Below are 20,349 nucleotides of genomic sequence, written 5' to 3' on the forward strand. Positions count from 1 at the left end.
GTCCTAGCTCCTCTCGGAACCAGATCGCCAGCGGTTCCACCGCTAGGGCAAAGAGAAGTGGTCAGATCAGGCATCCCTGTCTAGTACCCCTGATCTCCCAGGAGCCCGATAGCTCACGACCTACCCGAGCCCACGCAGAGGGGGCAGTATACAGTAACCTCACCCATGCACAAAAACCTGGGCCAAAACCCATACCCTGCAACACCTCTAAGAGATAGTCCCACTCAACAGTATCAAAGGCCTTCTCTAGGTCCAATGACACTAGTGCCATCTCATCCTCCTCACCCTCAGTTTCATGCAGGACATGTGCCAGGCGACGCACGTTATAGGTCGTGCTGCGCCCAGGAATACAAATGCATTGATAGCCAAAATCTTACACAATATCTTTACATCACTAATCAGCATGGTAAGTGGCCGACAGGAAGGAGGGTCCCTAGGATCCCTCCCAGGCTTAAGCACACAATGCCCTGGTGCATGGTTTCTAGCCACACGCCACAGTCTTGGGCCTCCTCGAACACAGCCAGGAGCCTCTCCCGCAGGACAACTCAACCAGAAAACCATCATCCCCCGGACATCTAGATTTGGTCATCACATTGATTGCCTCGCTCACTTCCTCCACAGTAAGAGCAGCCTCCAAAACATCGCTACTCTCTTGCTTCTAACACAGGAGCTGCATCCGCCGCAGAAATACTCCCACGCCCTCCTCTGGGAGTGGCGCACCAGCTCTCGATACCCTCTGTAGATGCTCCATCCACACCCAAAGGATGTCCGTATGTTTAGTGATCATCTCGCCACTTGTATTCCTAATGTGCACAATGGGGGGCGCCTCCACCTCCCATTTCAGAATCCACTGCAATAGTTTGCCAGATTTGTCCCCCTCCCTGTGTAGACGTTGCTTATATGTCCTGAGTGTGACCCTACTCAGTGGGTCCCAACAACTATTAACCTCCTTGTACAACCTGAGCTTCTCCCTTTCAACGATTCTCATGTTTGGTGATTGGTGCTGCAGAGCCCCTAACTTCTCCTCCAAGCTTGAGAGTTCCTGCTCTGTTTGTCTACATACCCGCATGTAGTTCCTATGCAGACCCCCTGCACTATCGTCTTCAAAGACTCCCACTCAATACCCCTAGACACCATTGTGTTCCAGTTCAAGTCCATATAGCCTTTAATGGCCTCCCCCCCTTTGACCCGACACCCCGCGTCATTCAGGAACTCCGCAGGCATGTGCCAGGTACGTACTGAACCAGCTGCATCAGGCCTCCACTGCAGGCGCATCAGCGCTGGTGCGTGATCAGATAAGAACCTTCCCAAGTGTGTGACATCCAAGACCTGCGTGCTACTCAGTCCACCCAGAAGAAACCGATCCAGCCTACTAAGTGTTGCGTGTTTTGGAGTGCCATGTGTACTCCCTACCCTCCGGATGCAGCTCCCTCCATCCATCCATCCCATAATCCTAAATTACTCAAAACTTCCTTTAGTGATTTCACCATCAAAGGTTTAGTTCCCAGCCTCGGCGGGAGACGGTCCATTTCCCCATTCAGTTATAATCTCCAGCCCACACAATGGGCCCGTCCACACCCTCCCCCAAGATCTCTGGTATTCTGGCATTAAAGCAATGTTCATCTCTGTTGGGTGCGTAAGTCTTAAGGATAATGATGGGGGATCCATCCAACATGCCCTCCATGAGAATGTTCCTACCCACGACATCTACTTCACTGTACACATGGGTGAACGGGACCCCTGAAGCCACCCATGTGGTTAAGGCCCTCGCATAGGAGGAGTATGAGGATGGGAACCTCTGACCCCGCCATTTTTTGGATAATTTTTGCGCTTCCCCCTCAGTCATGTGCGTTTCCTGAAGACCGGCAATATGAACCTTGTGTCTCCTCAGAAACGAGTGTACCCTGTAGCCCGTGGTATACCTCTTCAACCCACGGACATTCCATGTCAACATATTAATCTGTCGACCCATACTGGTAGTTAACCTCCATCCCCTCCCTCTGGATCTCCACCCCTGACCTCCCCCTAAACCGTGAGGGAGGGGACAAGGAGAGTACACTTGGCCCATCTCGCCCATAGGCCTGCACTGCTGAAGCAAACTTCAAACGTTGATAAACTTCACCAACCAAACACCTCCTACCCCCAACCCTCACCCCAGATAAACAGAAAACCAAGCACAACAAACCATACTGTAGATGCTGGCAGGACAACAACCTAATCCCAAACTACCCACGTAAGAACTCCTACCACAACCGTGGAGTGACCACCCCAACCCCGGCTACAACAAACAAACGCCTGAATACCAACAGAGCGTAGATCGATATTATCCTAGACCCCCCCAATGTCCAATGCATTCCATAGTTCAAATGTTCTAATGACGCCCCAACAGGACCTTGCTCTTAGGTCAGCTGCACCCCTCCTCACAAAGAGAGTTCTCTCACTTTGATACCAGCCCCCAGATAGAGTGCACAGTTGTAATTTCCAGATGTGAGTAAGTCAGACCTGAGCGGAGACCCTCTCCACTCCCAGCTCCAGCTCTCCATTCGAACCCTACACCAATCCAGCATTTGCAACTGACACTGCCCCGTCCTGTTGTATCACAATTCTAAGGACAGAGCCCATGGCCACCGCCTGAGTCATGGCATCCTTCTGCTGACCGTCGTCTCTGGTTCTCCAGTCCAGGCTGTCTGCTCCAGAGGTCCCAGGAGCCACCCCACCTGTCTTCTCTGCCCTGCCCAGAGGTACTTTTTTTCACATCTCCAGCCATCACCATACCTCCTCTGGTCGTTCGAAGAAGTGGGACCTTCCACCAGAAAGCATCTTTAAACGCGCTGGATACAGGAGCATATATCTAATGTTCATGGCACGAAGCTTCACTTTCACCTCCAGCAACCCCTTACGGACGCTCTGTACCTTGTTCGTGTAGTCAGGATAAATATAGATTTTGCAGTTCTCAAATACCGCCCTGTCAGATTCCCGGGCCACCCGCAGGACACAGTCTTGATCACTGTAGTTCAAAATACAGGCAATGATAGCCCTCAGCGGTACGCTAGGCCGGGGAGGCACAATGAGGGCCCGATGAGCACGTTACACCACAAACACCCTGGACAGCCTCACCAGCTGATGCACATCTCTGATCCAACTCTCCATGAAAGTTTCAGCGGCAGACCCCTCCGCACGCTCTGGGAATCCCAGCAGTCTGATGTTATTCCGCCGGGACCTGCCCTCCAGCCGTCCAACCGTGGAATTGGCCTGCACTATCTGTTTGCGCAGGACCCCCCTCCGTTTGCAACTTCACAATGGAGCCCTCTGCCACCTTGACCTTCTCAGACACCTTCCTGAGGTCCGCCTGAAGAAGCTTGACCTCAACTGCCACCGTCTCTATCTTTCCTTCGAGGACCACCCTAGAACCTTGAATAGCCGCAAGATTCTCAGCTCGTGATGGCTCCTCGGTATTCGCTGGCTCACTCAGGCAATCTCCGGTCCCCCCAATCGGGTCTGGCTTTGCGGTAAGGGAACTGGAGTCGTATATTGTTCCATGGTGTTACCTTGTGACACTTCCGTCTGCCGGTTCTGCCCCATTCTGCCGCCGCCCAGGAGCCAAATGGCATCCCTGTCTTGACCGACTCAGGGAAAAGTGCCGGATTCACGTTACCATAAGTTCAGGGTCCACTAATCCTCCAACTTCGTATACTTTGGTATAAGCCAATTAAACATAAGTGTTTAAGGATCAGGGCTCTGGCACTGAGGTCTGGTTAGCAGGCCTAAACTGTTGAAAAATCAACTGTATCAGTCCAAAACCTTGGAGGCAACCATAAAAAACTGCATTTCCTTACAAATTGCATGTGTCATTCACTCAGTTTTGTATTATCTACACATGCACCTGTCTAACTGAAATAAATAAAAGTGGTGGACAAAATTACTGGGTGTAGAAATAAGTCAGAACATAAGGCTTGCAAATTTTAAATACTACATTTACGTACAGTGAGTTCCCAGTCTGAGCTCACAAAAAACATAAGATTGTAAAATCTTTACAACACTATCTATTGATACTGAGAGATTTTGAATAAACAACCGCAAAGGAAGAATATTTTTGCACTCGTTTTTTTCACAACAGTCTTGTCTTCCTCAAAACATAAAAACCATGCAAGAATATGACTTGTAGGGAAGCAGGAAGTCTTGTGCCAGTACCCTCCACCAACCTGTAAAAACAGCATTAAAAGACACAACAACCATGTGAATTGTACTTGTAAAAGGGAAATAGGCCAACCTGCCTTAATGAAATGCAAATAAGGCAAGATTCTATTTACTATATTATTTCAGAGGTGTCTTTCAACAAACTCATTTTCACAACTAACACAGTTTTAGTTCATGGGGATCTTATGTAGGGAATTAATACAAATTAAAATTTCAAGTATACTTCTGTTTAATCCCACTCCCAAAAAGACACCAAACCAGACTGCTCTATAATGAATCGGTTTATTGTCTTACAAAAATCATTGCCTAGAAATATGGAATATACAAGAAAAACATGAATATTTGCAGTCGAATGCCTGGTGGTCAACAGCCAGTGCTATTTTATAAAAGAGAACAAAAAAGGAAAATCACGCACACATACACACAAAATCCTTCCGAACCGATGTTAAAGCTTTTAACCAACAGAAAAAATATTCTACTGATAGTTCACTGCTAAGGAGAGAAACAGTCAGGTCAACACTGATTTATAATCACTGAATATTGAGGATACCACTGTCTAGCGAGGCCCTCTCGATGAGACCCAATAAAAAACATACATTAAAATTGCTGTTGCAGGCAAATTAAGAATTCTAATTTAACTTTAACAATTATTGTCTTACTAGTGTCTAAGGCACTTTTCTTCCTGGTCATTATTTTGTCTTAGGTTTTTAAAAGTCAATGACTTGCCATAACACTGTCCAAAAATAAGACATGTTGTAAATTCAGCCACTAGCATATTAACCTTTCTCAGCATTTGTTATCCATCTTTAACCTTTTGTAAACAAATTGGAAAAACACTGAATAAAATTAAGGGGTGTGATAAAATGATAGGCTGTTTTTCAAGTCTGGGAGTGAGTAAATATATATTATATTGTATATATCTATTCTCCCTAACCAATATCTTTAAAAGTTCTGAACAGAATACTGTCTGGTATATATCTTCAAGGACACTACACTAGCCCAGCTATTAATAAGTTAAACATTTTTCTCAGTGGTTCAGTTGAGGTCCTCTATTTCTTGCACACTTGCACAAACAGTGGTGGATCATGTGTCCATCTGCAATGCCATTCTTCATTCTGGCTGTCGGAGGACACACAAATACATTTTATGCTAGGAATGCTCAAACTAGAGAGAATTGTTTCAAGAGATGAAAATACACATTAAAAAAATTTAAAACAACGGATCCCATTTTCGTTCTCCCTTAAGCTTTCTGAATCCTTTCAAGCAGCACAGCCCTTCACAGCTTGCTTGTTGTATCATGCTTTCTAATTTAAATTACAATATATATATATATATAAAAAGACGAGTGCAGCTTAGTCTTCACAAACGTCCTAGATGACTTACAGTCAAATGCTGCCCAACTAACAAACGGAAAGCGAGTCTGTATGACAGGTTGCATGCATAGTAATGCTTTAACTACATACTGATCTGCCTCTACAAACCTGTACCTGGGAATGACTGTTTAACAAAGACACTTTTCTCTTTCTTCACATGATGCTCTATAAAATGGCTTTATGATTATCTTTAAAGAAAGTGAGCAGCACAAAGAATGTATTGTTTTTCCTTCATATATAATTGTATATAAAAAGCGATTGTACCTATATCTGAAGCGGAGTACAGGATGCAGAGGATGGAGCCCAAGACACTGTCCGCCATGCAGCCCTGCCAAGCTTGTTACATGACAGGCACATTTATGGCTACAAGGCAGACTGGTAGTTTGGCCGCTTCCCTCTTGCTACCCTCCCACCCCTCTGTCTGTTGAATGGTGGCGGCAGGCAAACATCATGCTGCATTTCTACTCAGCAGGGGTGGAGGGTTGTGTATCATTCACATCGCTAGCTTTGCTGTCTGCATCATCATCGGAGAGGTCCAGTGATGCTCCTTCAATCTGCAGTTGCCGGCGTCCAGACCGGCTGGAAGAAAAAGAGATGGGGCCGCCTCTCCTGTTAAAAGAGAGTGAAAGTTTAATATCAGGAAATAGACATTGGTTTACAAGTTACTTGTGAAGTTCTAGTAGGTGATCCACATCGGCTGGCAATGTTAAAACATGGTTCCATTCTAAAAGATACAAACTTGACTGCAGCACACCACTGGCCTACTACCAACAGTGACTCAACTTCAACTGGGATCTTTAATATTGGAGATGGTCTCCTTTGAAATCAGACTGGAAAAAAAGCCCTAGATAACAGACTAAAAACATCTTCCTGCCAAAATATCCACAAGCATAAATATCTACCTTCCAATATTCCAACTCATTTTAAATTCCTAAATCCAAGCTTACTTCTCACTTACTGCTTGAGTATGATAACTGTGAGGAAATGGCGTGTACTGCATGGTGTGGGTGTGAGACCTCACTGTGTAATACGCTTCCAACATTTCTAGGACCAGTCACTTCTTGTTTGTCAAACCTTAGCTCAACCCTGGATAGCTGTGGCTTCGAGCAGTCAGGCTTCCACATACAAACAAATGTAAGTATTTAAACAGCACCTCAAAAACTGAAGAAAGAAACACGATTCTCAAGAAATCAGACAACAATTTATAGAAATAGCTAATATTTTAATGAGTGTTTTGACATAAAAATGAAAAACATCCACTGCAGGGTTCCAGAGATACAGATTTTTAAAGAAACAATGCTCTATTCGGTTCACTCACAAAATGAATGAACTATCCTTTTGGTGTGTGGCGCTCTGTAGCCCCTCCTAGAAGTGTGGCTTCCTGGGTGCTACACACACACATGGAAAAAAAGGTTTGGACTGTGGTTTCTCCTCTCTGTACATGTCAACTCAGACAAAAGGCCAGTCCCTTTCGAATGTGGGGTCACCATTTGCCCTTCAAAGGCGACGTCCCCTTTGAATCTTGCCTTTTGGGCTAACATACTGTGTAGCTTTCTTCCAGAAGGAGGTTATCAGGGTCCTCAGTGGACAGACTTCTATTTGCAGCCTTGGCAGAATGGGAAAATGCAAGAGTCCTGGTTTTGACTATCCTTGTCTGTCAAAGCAAGGGTCAACCCCTTCTGATAGCCACAATGTCGCCGACAACTGAATGTCTTAAGCAGATGGGGGCTCCTTCTGGACGGCACTCAGAGGAAAAACCCAGAAGGGAAAAAACCTCTGATGGTGAACCGAGACACCCAGGAGGCTAACAAGGACTGGTACTGATAGTAGAAAACCATGACTGCAGCAAGACTCAGAAGGTGCAGATAAGGCTAGTGGAATTGCCAGAACTAGGAGATTAGAAAGGTCCAGAAGGGCAGCAACAGGAGCAATAATGAGCAACAGAAGGAAGGAGACACCGGAAGGAGCGAGAAGACACCAGCAGGAGCGAGGAGACACCAGCAGGAGCAAAGAGACACCAGCAGGAGCAAAGAGACACCAGCAGGAGCAAAGAGACACCAGCAGGAGCAAAGAGACACCAGCAGGAGCAAAGAGACACCAGCAGGAGCAAAGAGACACTGGAAGGAGCGAGGAGTGTTGCAACACATAGGAGAAAGACAGTTCTGCTCCTTATATACCCAAAAACAAGAGGTGACAGAGGAAGAAGTGAGCCCCAGTGATGGATTGGGAAATGCTGGTAGAAATACATGATAGAGCCGATACGAGGGATTGGTTAAGTAAAAACCCTTTTCTCAGGATTTCGGGAAGAAGGAACTACACAGAGCCAATATATGGCCCCCAAGGAGAAAAATGCCTCCACAGTCCAGACAATAAGGATGGTGGAGAATGGCCCTCCGCAGCCCCTTGGAGGACTCCCCAGGCTGCAGGTAAGTGTGTAACACTGGATGCCAGGGAGGCAGTGGAGTGAGCCGCGGGTTGTGCTGCAACCTGTGACATGACAGGAGGCAACATCTCCAGCAGCAGGTCTTGTGGCTGGCATCTGCAAATAGCAACTGGAAAACATTGGGAAACAAAGTGGGAACTTTCTAAAAGTTGAATGTAGCAATGAGTTAAATTAATGTTGACTTGAGCATCAAGTCGGCCTTAATGCGAGTTGCTTGATGCCTTGAATAAGCTATTTACCTTTGGTAACACATTATCCGCTACAGACTATAATTGTAGGAAGTTGGCTCTGTATATTCTATCTCAAAGTGAGAGATAGTGTGCACAGAGTCCAAGGGTTTCCCTTAGAGTTTTAAAGTGGCAAAATTAGATAATACTAATGCTCTATTTTTTGGTAGTGTGGTCGAGCAGTAGGCTTATCAGAGGGTAGTGTTAAGCATGTGTTGTACACACACAAGCAATAAATAAGAACACGCACTCAAAGACTAAACTCCAGGCCAATAGGTTTTTATAGAAAAATATTATTTTCTTAATTTATTTTAGAACCACAAGATTCAGAATTCAAGTACGTACATACATTGTAAGGTACTTGGCATAGGTAAATATGGAACTTTGAATTAAACCAGTAATGTACACAGTTTTGGCAAAAATGGCAATAAGCTATTTTAAAAGTGGACACAGTGCAAAAAACAACACTTCCTGGGGGAGGTAGGTATTGATTAGTTTTTCAGGTAAGTAAAGCACTTACAAGTTCAGTCTCCAGGGCATAGGCAGCCCACCGTTGGGGGTTCAAGGGAACCCCAAACACCCAGCACCAGCAACACCGGGCCAGTCAGGTGGAGAGGTCAAAGTAGAGCCCAAATAACATAGGCGCTTATGGAGACAGGGGGTGCTCCGGTTCCAGTATGCCGGCAGGTAAGTATTGGCGTCCTTGGAGAGCAGACCAGGGGGGTATTGTAGAGCACAGGGGAGGTAAGGGGGGGTCACAAACAGGCACACAAAATATACCCTCAGCGACACAGGGACGGCCGGTTTCAGTGTGCAAAGTAGGTGTCGGGTTGTAGATAGAAATCAATGGAGAGACCCGGGGGTCACTCTGGCGATGCAGGCAGGGCACAGGGGAGCTTCTCGGGCCAGCCACTGACTGGGCAAGGATGAGGGCCGCCTGCTGGTCACTCCTGGACCGGTAGTTGGTTTCTCTCGGGCCTGGGGGCGGTGGGTGCAGTGCTTCGTCCAGGCGTCGGGTTCCTTTGTTACCGGTCAGTCGTGGTCAGGGGGAGCCTTTTGATTATCTCTGCAGGCGTCGCTGTGGGGGTGCAGGGAGGTCGTCTCAGGGTGTTCACGTCGTGGGAGTTGCCTAGGGGTCCTCTCTGCAGTGTTGGTTGTTCTGGACACGAGCTGGGGGAGTCGGGTGCAGAGTGTTGAGGACTCACGCTTCCGGAGTGAGGCTGGAGTCCCTGTAAAGACGGTTGTTTCTTGGACAGAGCCGCTACCCATGGGAGTTTCTTGGTCCTTTTGGTTGCAGGGCAGTCCTCCGAGTCCTCAGAGGTCGCTGGTCCCGCTTGATGCGTTGCTGTGCAGATTCTTTGAGTCTGGAGACAGGCCGGTAGGGCTGGGGCCAAGTCGGTTGTCGTCTCCGTCGTCTCTGCGGGGCTTTCAGGTCAGCAGTCCTTGTTGGAAGTTGCAGGAAAGTGTTTTCCTGGGTTCAGGGTCACCCCAAAATACTAAATTTAGGGATGTGTTTGTTTAGGTCTGGGGTGCAGTAGCCAATGGTTACTGTCCTGGAGGGTGGCTACACCCTCTTTGTGCCTCCTCTCTGTGGGGCACGTCCCTAATCCTATTGGGGGGAATCCTCCAAAACAAGATGGAGGATTTCCTAAGGCAGGGGTCACCTCAGCTCAGGACACATTAGGGGCTGTCCTGAATGGAGGGTGACTCCTCCTTGTTTTTCTCACTATCTCCTTCGGACTTGCAGCCAAAAGTGGGGGCTGTGTCCGGAGGGACGGGCATCTCTACTAGCTGGAGTGCCCTGGGGCGCTGTAACACCAGGCTTGAGCCTTTGAGGCTCACCGTCAGGTGTTCCAGTTCCTGCAGGGGGTGTGTGTGAAGCACCTCCACCTAGTACAGGCTTTGTTCCTGGCCACAGAGTGACAAGGGCACTCACCCCATGTGGCCAGAAACCCGTCTGGATGTGGCAGGCTGGCAGAAACTGGTCAGCCCAGCACTAGTAGTTGGACTGGTATACAGGGGGCATCTGTAAGATGCCCCCTGTGTGCATTTCTCAATAAATCCCACTCTGGCATCAGTGTGGATTTATTGTGCTGAGAAGTTTGATACCAAACTTCCCAGTATTCAGTGTAGCCATTATGGAACTGTGGAGTTCGTGTTTGACAAACTCCCAGACCATATACTCATTATGGCTACCCTGCACTTACAAAGTCTAAGAATTGGCTTAGACACTTTAGGGGCATAGTGCTCATGCAACTATGCCCTCACCTGTAGTATAGTGCACCATGCCTTAGGGCTGTAAGGCCTGCTAGAGGGGTGACTTACCTATGCCACAGGCAGTGGGTTGTGGGCATGGCACTCTGAGGGGAGTGCCATGTCGACTTAGTCTTTTTCTCCCCACCAGAACACACAAGCTGTGACGCAGTGTGCATGTGCTGAGTGAGGGGTCCCCAGGGCTGTGCCAATTGTGGAGATAAAGGTACAGTTTAGGGAAAGAACACTGGTGCTGGGGCCTGGTTAGCAGGGTCCCAGCACACTTTTAATCATAACTAGCTTCAACAAAAGGCAAGAAGTTAGGGGGTAACCATGCCATCAGAGGCATTTTCCTACAATAATTAATTGAAGATTTCTTACCTTTGAATTCTCCCCAGACGCAGATTGGATCCGTAACATTTTCTTGAGCAGTACCCCTGCGCCCCAGTAGGTGGTGTCGATCGGCTCCACATTCATCGTCTGCATCATCTGCCCCAGACTGGACATCGCAGGTCCTATATAGGCTCCACCCAGGAACACTGACGTCAGTTTCTTTTCATGACTTTCCATGCAAGAAGGGCAGGGCCATGAAGAACACTGACTACTGTTGCCTCAAAACTAAGGCCCTGAAGAGGGAGTTACTGCCCCTGGAAATTAGTTCGCAGAGCGGGGAGGATAGGTGGGTCAGTAGGGAATTTGCAACTAGAGTATGTCTGTACCAGATAAGGTGTTATCAGAGGTAAGTAACTTGTCCATTTTACAGAGACTTCTAGCTGCAGATTTGTAACCTTTGAATAGATACCCAAGCATTACCATCCCCGGAGGTGGGTCTGTGAACCATGTTCAGACTATAAAGTCCTGCAGGACTGAACAGACAAAGGGGGTCATTCCAACCCTGGCGGTCATCGACCGCCAGGGTGGATGACCACGGAAGCACCGCCAACAGGCTGGCGGTGCTTCATTTGGGATTCCGACCGCGGCTGTAAAGCTGCAGTCGCCCAGCCAGGTCCGGCGGTTTCCCGCCGGATTTCCCCAGGCTGGGAGAATCCTCCATGGCGGGCTGCAAGCAGCGCCGCCATGGGGATTCCGACCCCCTTCCCGCCATCCTGTTTCTGGCGGTTTTTACCGCCAGGAACAGGATGGCGGGAACGGGTGTCGTGGGGCCCCTGGGGGCCCCTGCACTGCCCATGCCACTGGCATGGGCAGTGCAGGGGCCCCCTAACAGGGCCCCAGCATGATTTTCACTGTCTGCATAGCAGACAGTGAAAATCGCGACGGGTGCAACTGCACCCGTCGCACCCCGGCAACACCGCCGGCTCCATTCGGAGCCGGCGTCTGTGTTGCAGGGCCTTTACCGCTGGGCCGGTGGGCGCTCCTTTGGCGGGCGCCCGCCGGCCCAGCGGGAAAGCCAGAATGGCCTCCGCGGTCTTTTGACCGCGGAGCGGCGAAATGGCGGTGACCGCATGGCGGGCGGCTACCGCCGCCCGACGCGGTCAGAATGACCGCCAAAGTGCCCGTCCCTATCCACCGGACTGTCCAGACAGTAGTGTTTGTTAACATGTGCAGAGATACCTATATTGTTGCCTGACAGATGTCCAGGATCGAAACTCCACATGCTAAAGCAGTGGCCACAGTTTTAATTTCAGTAAAATGGAGTGGGAGGAGTGGGGAGGAGGGCTATGGGGCCCAGGTTAGTGTGGTACTAGGATGTTGCTTTCTGGCCAGTGCGTAGCAGATTTTAATGCAGATAACGACCCATTTGGAGATGGTGTGCTTCTGCACTGCCTGACCTTTCTTCACACCACGTCCCCAACAAAGAGTTGGTCATCCACCAAACGTTTGTACAATCAATGTAGAACGCCAATGCTCTTTTTTGGGTCCAGGCGGAGTCTCTTCTCGTCCTTGGAAGGATGCTGGGATTTGTAAAAAGTAGACTAGGTGATGGATTGGCCTACACGAAAGGACAAAACCACTATACGAGAAAAGAGGCCCTAGTGCAGGGCTTCACTTTCTCAGGATAGACAAAGCTAGCGCGCCTTAGATGACAATGCCTGCAGCTCACTCGCTCTGCAGGCAGATGTAATGGCCACAAGGAAGGCTGTTTCAAAGTGAAAAGCTTTAAAGGACTATTGTGGAGAGGCTCAGAAGTAACGCACATCGGAGAGGATATAGCGCAGAGGCTGGAGCGACCGCCTCAGGGGCTGGAGACCCAGGTTCGAGCCTCGGCGCAATGTCCTGGGATTCCGGGCAATCACAATCTCCCTGTGCCCAAGGACAGCACCTTGAGACCCTCACGGGTGATAAGCTGCACTATATAAATCGACATTTGATTTCAAAAGGTCAGAACCAAATTTAGATCCCTTTGGGACATAATGAATGGGGATTGAGGCAAAAGATGTGTAAGACCTTTGAGGAACCTATGAACAACAAGGGACTTAAACAAAGGAGGCTGATCGAGTAACCTCAAAAAAAGCAGAAAAAGCAGACAAAAATCCCTTAAGAGTGACCAGAGCAGAGCCCTGCTGGGCAAGGGAAAAGATGAACAGGACCTCAGAGAGAGGAGCAGAAAGGGGGTAAACAGACCTTGCTGTGGACCATGCCACAAATTTCTTTCAACAACAGTCATATACCATTTTGGTGGAGGGACGTGTGGGTGCAAAGATTACATTAGAGACTTGGGGAGAAAGGTCGAATGCTGCCAACTGCTTCCGCTCAATCTCCACACAAGACGGCGGCAGGTGGACAGGTTTGTGCAGAACCCTCCCTTGCTGCTGAGACATAAGATTCTCCTGAAGGGGCAGAATGATCAGAAGATCGATGGACATGCTCAGCAGGTTGGGATACCAGACTCTCTGTGCCCAGTCCAGAACCACAAGGATTACTTGTGCCTGGTCATTCTTGATCTTCTATAGATCTCAAGTCAGTAGTGGTATGGACAGAAAGGTGTACAAGGAGGCCTGATCTCCACATGAGATGAAACATCTCCATGTGATTGTTGCATTGGAAACTACAATGTAGAAAACGGCTGACATGGCGTGTTCTCGGGGAGGCAAACAGGCCTAACCAAGGTTCTCCACACTGCTAAAAGAGACTTTACGCCACCTCCGGATGGATAGGCCATTCGTGATCCGCTAGGCATTTGCAGTTCAGTTTGTCCGCTCTGGTGATCAGAGAGCCAGCCAGATTTATGCCCTGCTATTCCAGCCACATCCAGAGGCGCAGAACCTCTTGACAAGGGTCCATGACCCGACCCCGTTGCAGTACAACATGGAGGTGGTGTAGTCCGTGTACACCTGCACCACCTTTCCCTTGAGAGAGGGAAGAAAGGCTTTCAATGCTAGCTGGATCGCACAAAGCTCCAGCATATTGATGTGGAACCCCTGTTCCGTCAGGGACCAGATGGCTCTGATCTCCACCTCTCCCACATGGCCGCCCCATCCCATGAGTGACGCATCTGTCACTGCTGTCAGATTTGGTTGGGGAAGGGACAGAGATCTACCTCTGACCCAATCGCGGTTCGTTAAACACTACTGTAGATCTTTTGCAGTTCCCTCTGAGATCTGGACCTTGTCAGAGAGATTCCTGTGATGCTGTGCCAACTGGAACTTCCAGTCCCTCTGCACAACCCGCATATACCTTCTGGCATGCGTCACCGGCTGGACGTAGGAGGCCATACGGGCCAACAGCCTTAGAGTCATTCTCACTGAAATCCAGGGTGGAGGTTGAAACATCGGTATCATAGCCTGAATATCCTGGATTCGCCTCTCGGGAGGATAGGCCTGAAACTGCATTTTGTCCAGAACAGCTGTGATGAAAGGGAGCATGTGAGAGGGAGTCATGTGTGACTTTGGCACGTTTATAGTGAACCCCAGCGAATGCAGGAGGTCCACCGTAGTCTGGAGGTGGCAGACAGCCTGTGGCGAGCATGCCTTCAAAAGAACAGAAAACCATCATATCCGCAGATAAGCTGCAACCACCACCATCACCTTGGTGAACACCTAAGGGGCGCTGGTAAGGCCGAAGTTGAGCACGGTGAACTGGAAGTGCTTGTGGCATACCATGAACCGCAAGTGACATCTGTGGGCAGGCACTACTGTGATGTGAAAATAAGCATCCTGCAAGTCCAACGCTACTACCCAGTCTTCTGTATCCTGGGCAGATAGAAGCTGAGCCAATGAGAGCACGTAAAAACTTCTCCTTCTTTAGGAAGAATTTCAGGGACTGAAGGTAGCATGAATAGCAATCACAGCCTACTTCTGACACAGGAACCCTCTCTATTGGCTCCCTTGGCCAAGAGAGCCGTAACTTCGCTACGGAGAAGGGAAAAAGTATCATCTTCTGATTATAGGATGGTGGCATGGAAGTAGGCCTAACCTCAATGGGGAGGGAGTAGGCCCTTCGGACTATCTACAAAACCCACGTCTGATGTAATGGATTGCTAGTGGAGCAGATGATGTCAAATCCTACTGTCAACTGGTCCATGGTGGGGAAGAGTCAGATTAGGAAGGTTCAGAGGCTGCTGCAGAGGAGGGGCAGTAGACTGACCAGACTGATGGCCACCTGCCTCATGAGGTCAGTGGGCCCTGCACCTTCGGCCACGCAGAGGCTGGGCAGCATGCGTGGCGCAGTGGCTGACTGGGAATGGGTGCAGTTGGAGACCCCTTCTGTAGCTACAAAAGGGACAAAAAGCAGACTGGGCAGGACGAGTGCCACAACGAGGCTCAAGGATCTGGCCACAGCCAAACAATCCTTGAAGCGCTCAAGTGCAGTCCACCATGTCTCCAAAGAGACAGTTGCCATCAAGGGGCATGCCCATCAAAGAAGCCTGGACATCCCCTGAAAAGCCAGATGTTCTCAGCCAGGTGTGGCGCCTCAGGGCCACTGTCGAAGAAACCGCCCTAGCAAGTCAGTCATGTCAAGTCCACAACAAATTGTGAACTTTGTTGCGTCCCTCCTATCAGCAACAGCCTAAGATGGTCCAGCCTGGGCCTCCTCTGGGATCCGTGGCAGCACCTGCCGAACCGTATCCCACAGCTTGTGCAAATAACGCTCCAAAAGACCGCAGTGCAAAGCTGGCAGAAGAAAACATCTTTTCCCCAAGTGAGTCCAACCTTTTAGACTCCCTGTCCGGGGAAGCGCAAAGGATCGTGCCATGGCAGGCAGAGGCTTCAACCACCAAGCTCTCAGGGGTGGGTTGCTACGTCAAAAAATTTGGTTCTCCAGGTGCGGGGTGATGGCAGCAGGCAATCATCCTGTTCACAGGAGCCCCCGTGCTGGGTTTGGGCCAGGTACCCCTAGGACGTCATTGAATAGAAGCAGGGGTTCTGAGGAGGAAGCTTCTGGTTGCAGGACCTCTGTCAAGAAATTAGTCTTGGTGGCCACAGAACCTCAGTTGCCCTCCTCATCACTATGACTCCGCAGGGCCCTAAGGCGCTCCACCGGGGTGGGGCTGCCCAAAAATTAGGTGCATAGTCTCACAGAACTCCTGGAGTTGGGCACGGGTCACTCCGGCTCCCGGAAACTAAGTCAGGTGCAGAGTAGGCCCAGGATCCACAGAACGTACCTAGAGCATCAACGCTCCCTCGTCTTGTGGGACAACGGACGAGGAGAAGTCGAAGAGCGCTTCAACTTATTGGCTTTTTTTTGTGCCTCGACTTACCTGATTACCCTCAGGGCCTGGAGTGGGACAACAATGACTTCGGCTCTGCGGCTGCAGGAAAGTGCCTCTTCGTGACATTGTTACTCACCCATTTTTTGCCTGGTATCTGATGTAACTTCGACTGAAAGTGAACTGGGTTCCTGCTAACCAGGCAACCAGTGCCAGATCTTTCCCCCAACACTGCACAGTTGTTTACCCAATTGGCAAAACCTTTAGCACCCTCTTTATCTTTAAGTCCCTAGTAAATGGTACCCCTGTTACATAGGGCCTGGGGCACTAAAGAGGGCCCTTGAGGGCTGCAGCACAAATTGTGTCACTGTATGGGACCCCTCACCAAGCACATGACAGGCTACCACTGCAGGCTGTGTGCTTGGTGCAGATAAAAGTGGAAACACGACATGGCACACAGCCTGTGTGCCATGCCCCCTAACAATGCATGCAACATATGTAAGTCAGCCCTCTAGCACAGGCCTTAAAGCCCTAAGGCAGGGTGCATTATATTACATGTGAGTGCATGTCTGCACAAGCAAATATGCTCCTGCAGATATGCCCCTGCTATGTCTTTGTCGATTGTCAGACATAAATGACCAGGGAAGCCATTTTAAATACACATGCTGGACACTGATCACTATGAGTTCCCCAGCTACGATGGCTTCACTGAAGATAGGGATGTTTGGTATCAAACAAATCATACTGGTGAACCCACACTGATGGCAGTGTTGGCTTCACCAACACATGCACCCATAGAGCACCTTAGAGGTGCCCCATGAAAACCTACCAACTGCTAGTGTGTTAACTGACTGGCCCTGACCAGCCCAGCTACCTCAGCCACGTTTCTGACCTCCCTAAGGTGAGAGCCAGCACTCTCTTGGTACAGAGACAAAAGCTTGCACTGGGCAGGGGTGTTGACACCTCCTCAAGGCAGGATGGGCATTCCAGAGCGGGAAGCTTCAAAGGCCTAGCTGCCGTCTCTCCAGATGGCAAAGATGGCGGGAGGACAGGAGGGAAAATTAGGCAGATTAGGAGGTGTGCCCATTTCATGCCAGTCCCAACCCTAAGGTGGGCACGCTGAGGAGGACACCACTTTTTTAATTCCTCCATCTTGGTTTGGAAGAAATTAGGTCAACAGGGTCAGGGTTTTGCCCACTTTCCAATGGAAGTGCTCATAGAAAAGGTGTAGTCACCCTAAATGTGGGCATCTCATAGGCTGCCACCAGGCACTTCCTTCAACACCTCTAAACTGAGAATTTAGGTGGCAAATCTGAATCCCAGAACTCAGAACCTGATGACCTAGGACAAAGAAGAGGCGCATCCTCAGAATAGAAGAGGAAGAAGCAGCTGACCCAGTACCAGCCCCGTCTGCCTGTCCGCACTCCTTGACGGACAGCACCAGAAGATGCCTTGTCCTGCAGCTGAACCTCCAGAAACGTGGGAGGGTGGCCTGCCTTCGAAAAAAGACTCAAGTCTCCCATGAGCAGTGGCCCTGCTATCCAACCAACTCTAAGGAGAGGACTGTACAGCCTCTGGAACCACAAAGACCTGACACCTTAATTCACTACTGCACCCGCCGTCACCAACCTGAGTGGGAGTGGACCTTCAGTACCAGCAAGATCCCACAGATGTCCAGAGTCCGAGTCCATTGTGGTTGTACCCCTCCTGGACTCCCTGAAGTCACCTGCCGCCTGTACATGCAGGCCCTCTCTCTCGCAGCCTCTGAGGTGAAAGAAACAAGACTCCTAAAGCAACCACTGCACCCATCGCGGTGGGCCTGAGTTGAAGTGGACCCCAGGTGTCAACAACATCCCCTAGCTCTCCTGAGCCCGAGTCCACTGTGGTTTAACCCCTCGTGGACTCCACAATACTGCCTGCAGCCTCAGGCCACAGGACCCCCTGTGCAAGGAAACCCAACGCCAAAGGACACCCCTGCATCCATCACCCCCATGCCTTGGTGAAGAGGACCAAAGGTGCACATATGACCCCGAGCAGCCCATGTTTGCAACTTACCTGCTGGTTGTTTTAGGAAGCTGGCCTGGTGTGTGGTGAGCACTTATGGTGTTATCACCTTTTACCAGATCCAGGTATCCATTATTAGTGAATTGTTGGCAGTGTCTAGGAAGCCAGGGCTCTCTAGAGATAGCTGTGGATCAGCAGCCAAGACTTATCTAGGAGACATGCAAAGCTTATGCAATACCATTATAGCCGCACAGCAACTTATCACACATAAAACAACTATATAGTGTTACAACAATAAAGGTACTTTATTATATTAACACAACACTAGATTACTTATGTAGGAAACCATCCTGGTGTGTGGTGAGCATCTATGGTGTTATCACCTTATACCAGGTCCAGGTATTCCCTATTAGTGAGGTTTAGTCAGTGTCTACGAAGCCAGGCTCTCTAGAGGTAGCTGTGGATGAGCAGCCAAGACATATCTAGAAGACATGCAAAGCTTATGCAATACCACTGTAGTCACACAGCACTTACGCACATGAATGAACCACACAGAGTTGCAAAAATAAATGTACTTTATTATGGTAACACAATCACCAAAATACTATATCGGCAATACCCCAACTGGAGGTAAGTAAACACACTATTAAATGTACATTAGAAGTCAGGAATTTGCATAAAAGGCAATAGAAAACAGTGAAAGCAATAGTAAGTACTGAAGGCTCTAGGGGGAACCAAACCATAGACTAAGAAAGTGGAATGAGAAAGTCGGGCCCGTACCGAGGAAGTGGAGTCGGTAGAGGGAAGCTGGAGGGACTAGGAACCCAAAAAGGTAAGTACCAGAGTGCCACTCAGCGACCAGGAGAAAAGAGGTAAATATCTGGTTCTCCCCAAACCCACCAAAAGAACTTCAGAAAAGCATAATGCAAGACCCAGACAAGACTGCAAGAAACCAAAGGTGGATCCTGGAAGAGAAAGACCTGGAAAGGAAAGGACCAAGTCCAGTTCACATTGGAGTGTCCGGTGGTGGCTGGAGCCACTACCCCCACCTATCTGTGGATGCAGGACCAGGTCGACGGTAAATGAAGATGGTGAGCAGTGCAGCACTGGAGCAGCTGAAGAGTTCCTGGAGTGATACAGTCGACTACCCACGCCGGAAGAAGGATTGCATTCGGTCAGTTGTGTGGAAGAACCACCAACAAGCCTTGGCAAATGTCGTTGGAGAAGAAATGCAGGGCTGCCGGGGACCAGCCACGTCCAGGAGGACTCAACCCACGGAAGGGAGTCCCGGGTGATCCTCAGCAGTGAGGAGAGTCACAGGAAGAGGAGGCAGCCCCCACAGGCGACACACAGGCAGTAAGCACAGGAGTCGCAGTGAGGCCCATGCAGCACACCTTGGAAGGAATCCCATGTCACAGGAGAAGCACGTAGAGGATTGTGCATCGCATGGTAAAGTTCTGGGGGCCGGGGCTACTCGGAGCCTGAAGATCCCTTGGAGCAGAAGACAACAAGCCTTGGTAGCTGCGAGAGTCGCAGTGCCCATGGGTACTGTCCTGCGAGAAAAGGCAAGAGCTAATCGACTTCCCAAGTTGGACAGCTGGCAGAGAGGACCAAGGGAACCACTCCAGACCACCACCCGTGATACAGGATCCACGTGGTTCCAGGGAAAGCAGATCTACGCAGCCAGACGTCATTGCTTTAGGTGCCTGCAGATGCAGGGGAGTGACTTCTTCACTCCAAGGGAGATTCCTTCTTGCTTCTTGGTGCAGGCTGAAGTTTCATCAACCCCAGAGGATGCACAGCTGGGGAAATGTTGCAGTTGCTGGAAGGAGCCAGAGAAACAATGTTGCAAAGTGAAGTCATCGCCAGAGTTGCAGTCTTGTCGGTTCCTGAAGAGTCCAGTTGTGGTTCCAGTGGTCAGAAGACAAAGTAAAGGATGCAGAGGAGTCCTGGTGGAATCTTGAATGTCAAATATGAGGACCTACCCGCAAGGGAGTCCTTAATTAGCCCTAAAAGGGGATTGGTCAACTGGCAAGGTGACCACCTATCAGGAGGGGGCTGACATATCACCTGCCCAACCTGGCCCCCCAGATGCTCCCAGGGGCATCTGCACAGCTTGCTTTCAAGATGGCAGAAGCAAGTGGCCATGTGGAGGTGCTCTGGGCACCACCTCTAGTGTGGCGAAGGACAGGGGAGTGGTCACTCCTCTTTCCTTTGCCCAGTTTCGCACCAGAGCAGGGACCG

General features: G+C 49.6%; 1 protein-coding gene across 4 annotated transcripts in view; it reads right to left on the bottom strand.

The window, feature by feature from the left end:
- Positions 1-4,463: 4,463 nt before the first annotated feature.
- The window catches only part of MYH10 (myosin heavy chain 10), a 955,741-nt gene continuing 939,855 nt past the window's right edge, over positions 4,464-20,349 (bottom strand). For all 4 annotated transcript variants that reach the window (XM_069200300.1, XM_069200299.1, XM_069200302.1 and 1 more), the window contains exon 43: positions 4,464-6,179. In XM_069200300.1, the coding sequence (XP_069056401.1) occupies positions 6,032-6,179 (148 nt within the window). In that variant the 3' untranslated portion in view covers positions 4,464-6,031. The remainder of the gene's footprint in view (positions 6,180-20,349) is intronic.

Source organism: Pleurodeles waltl, chromosome 7 (assembly GCF_031143425.1).
Source record: "Pleurodeles waltl isolate 20211129_DDA chromosome 7, aPleWal1.hap1.20221129, whole genome shotgun sequence".
Lineage (NCBI taxonomy): Eukaryota > Metazoa > Chordata > Amphibia > Caudata > Salamandridae > Pleurodeles > Pleurodeles waltl.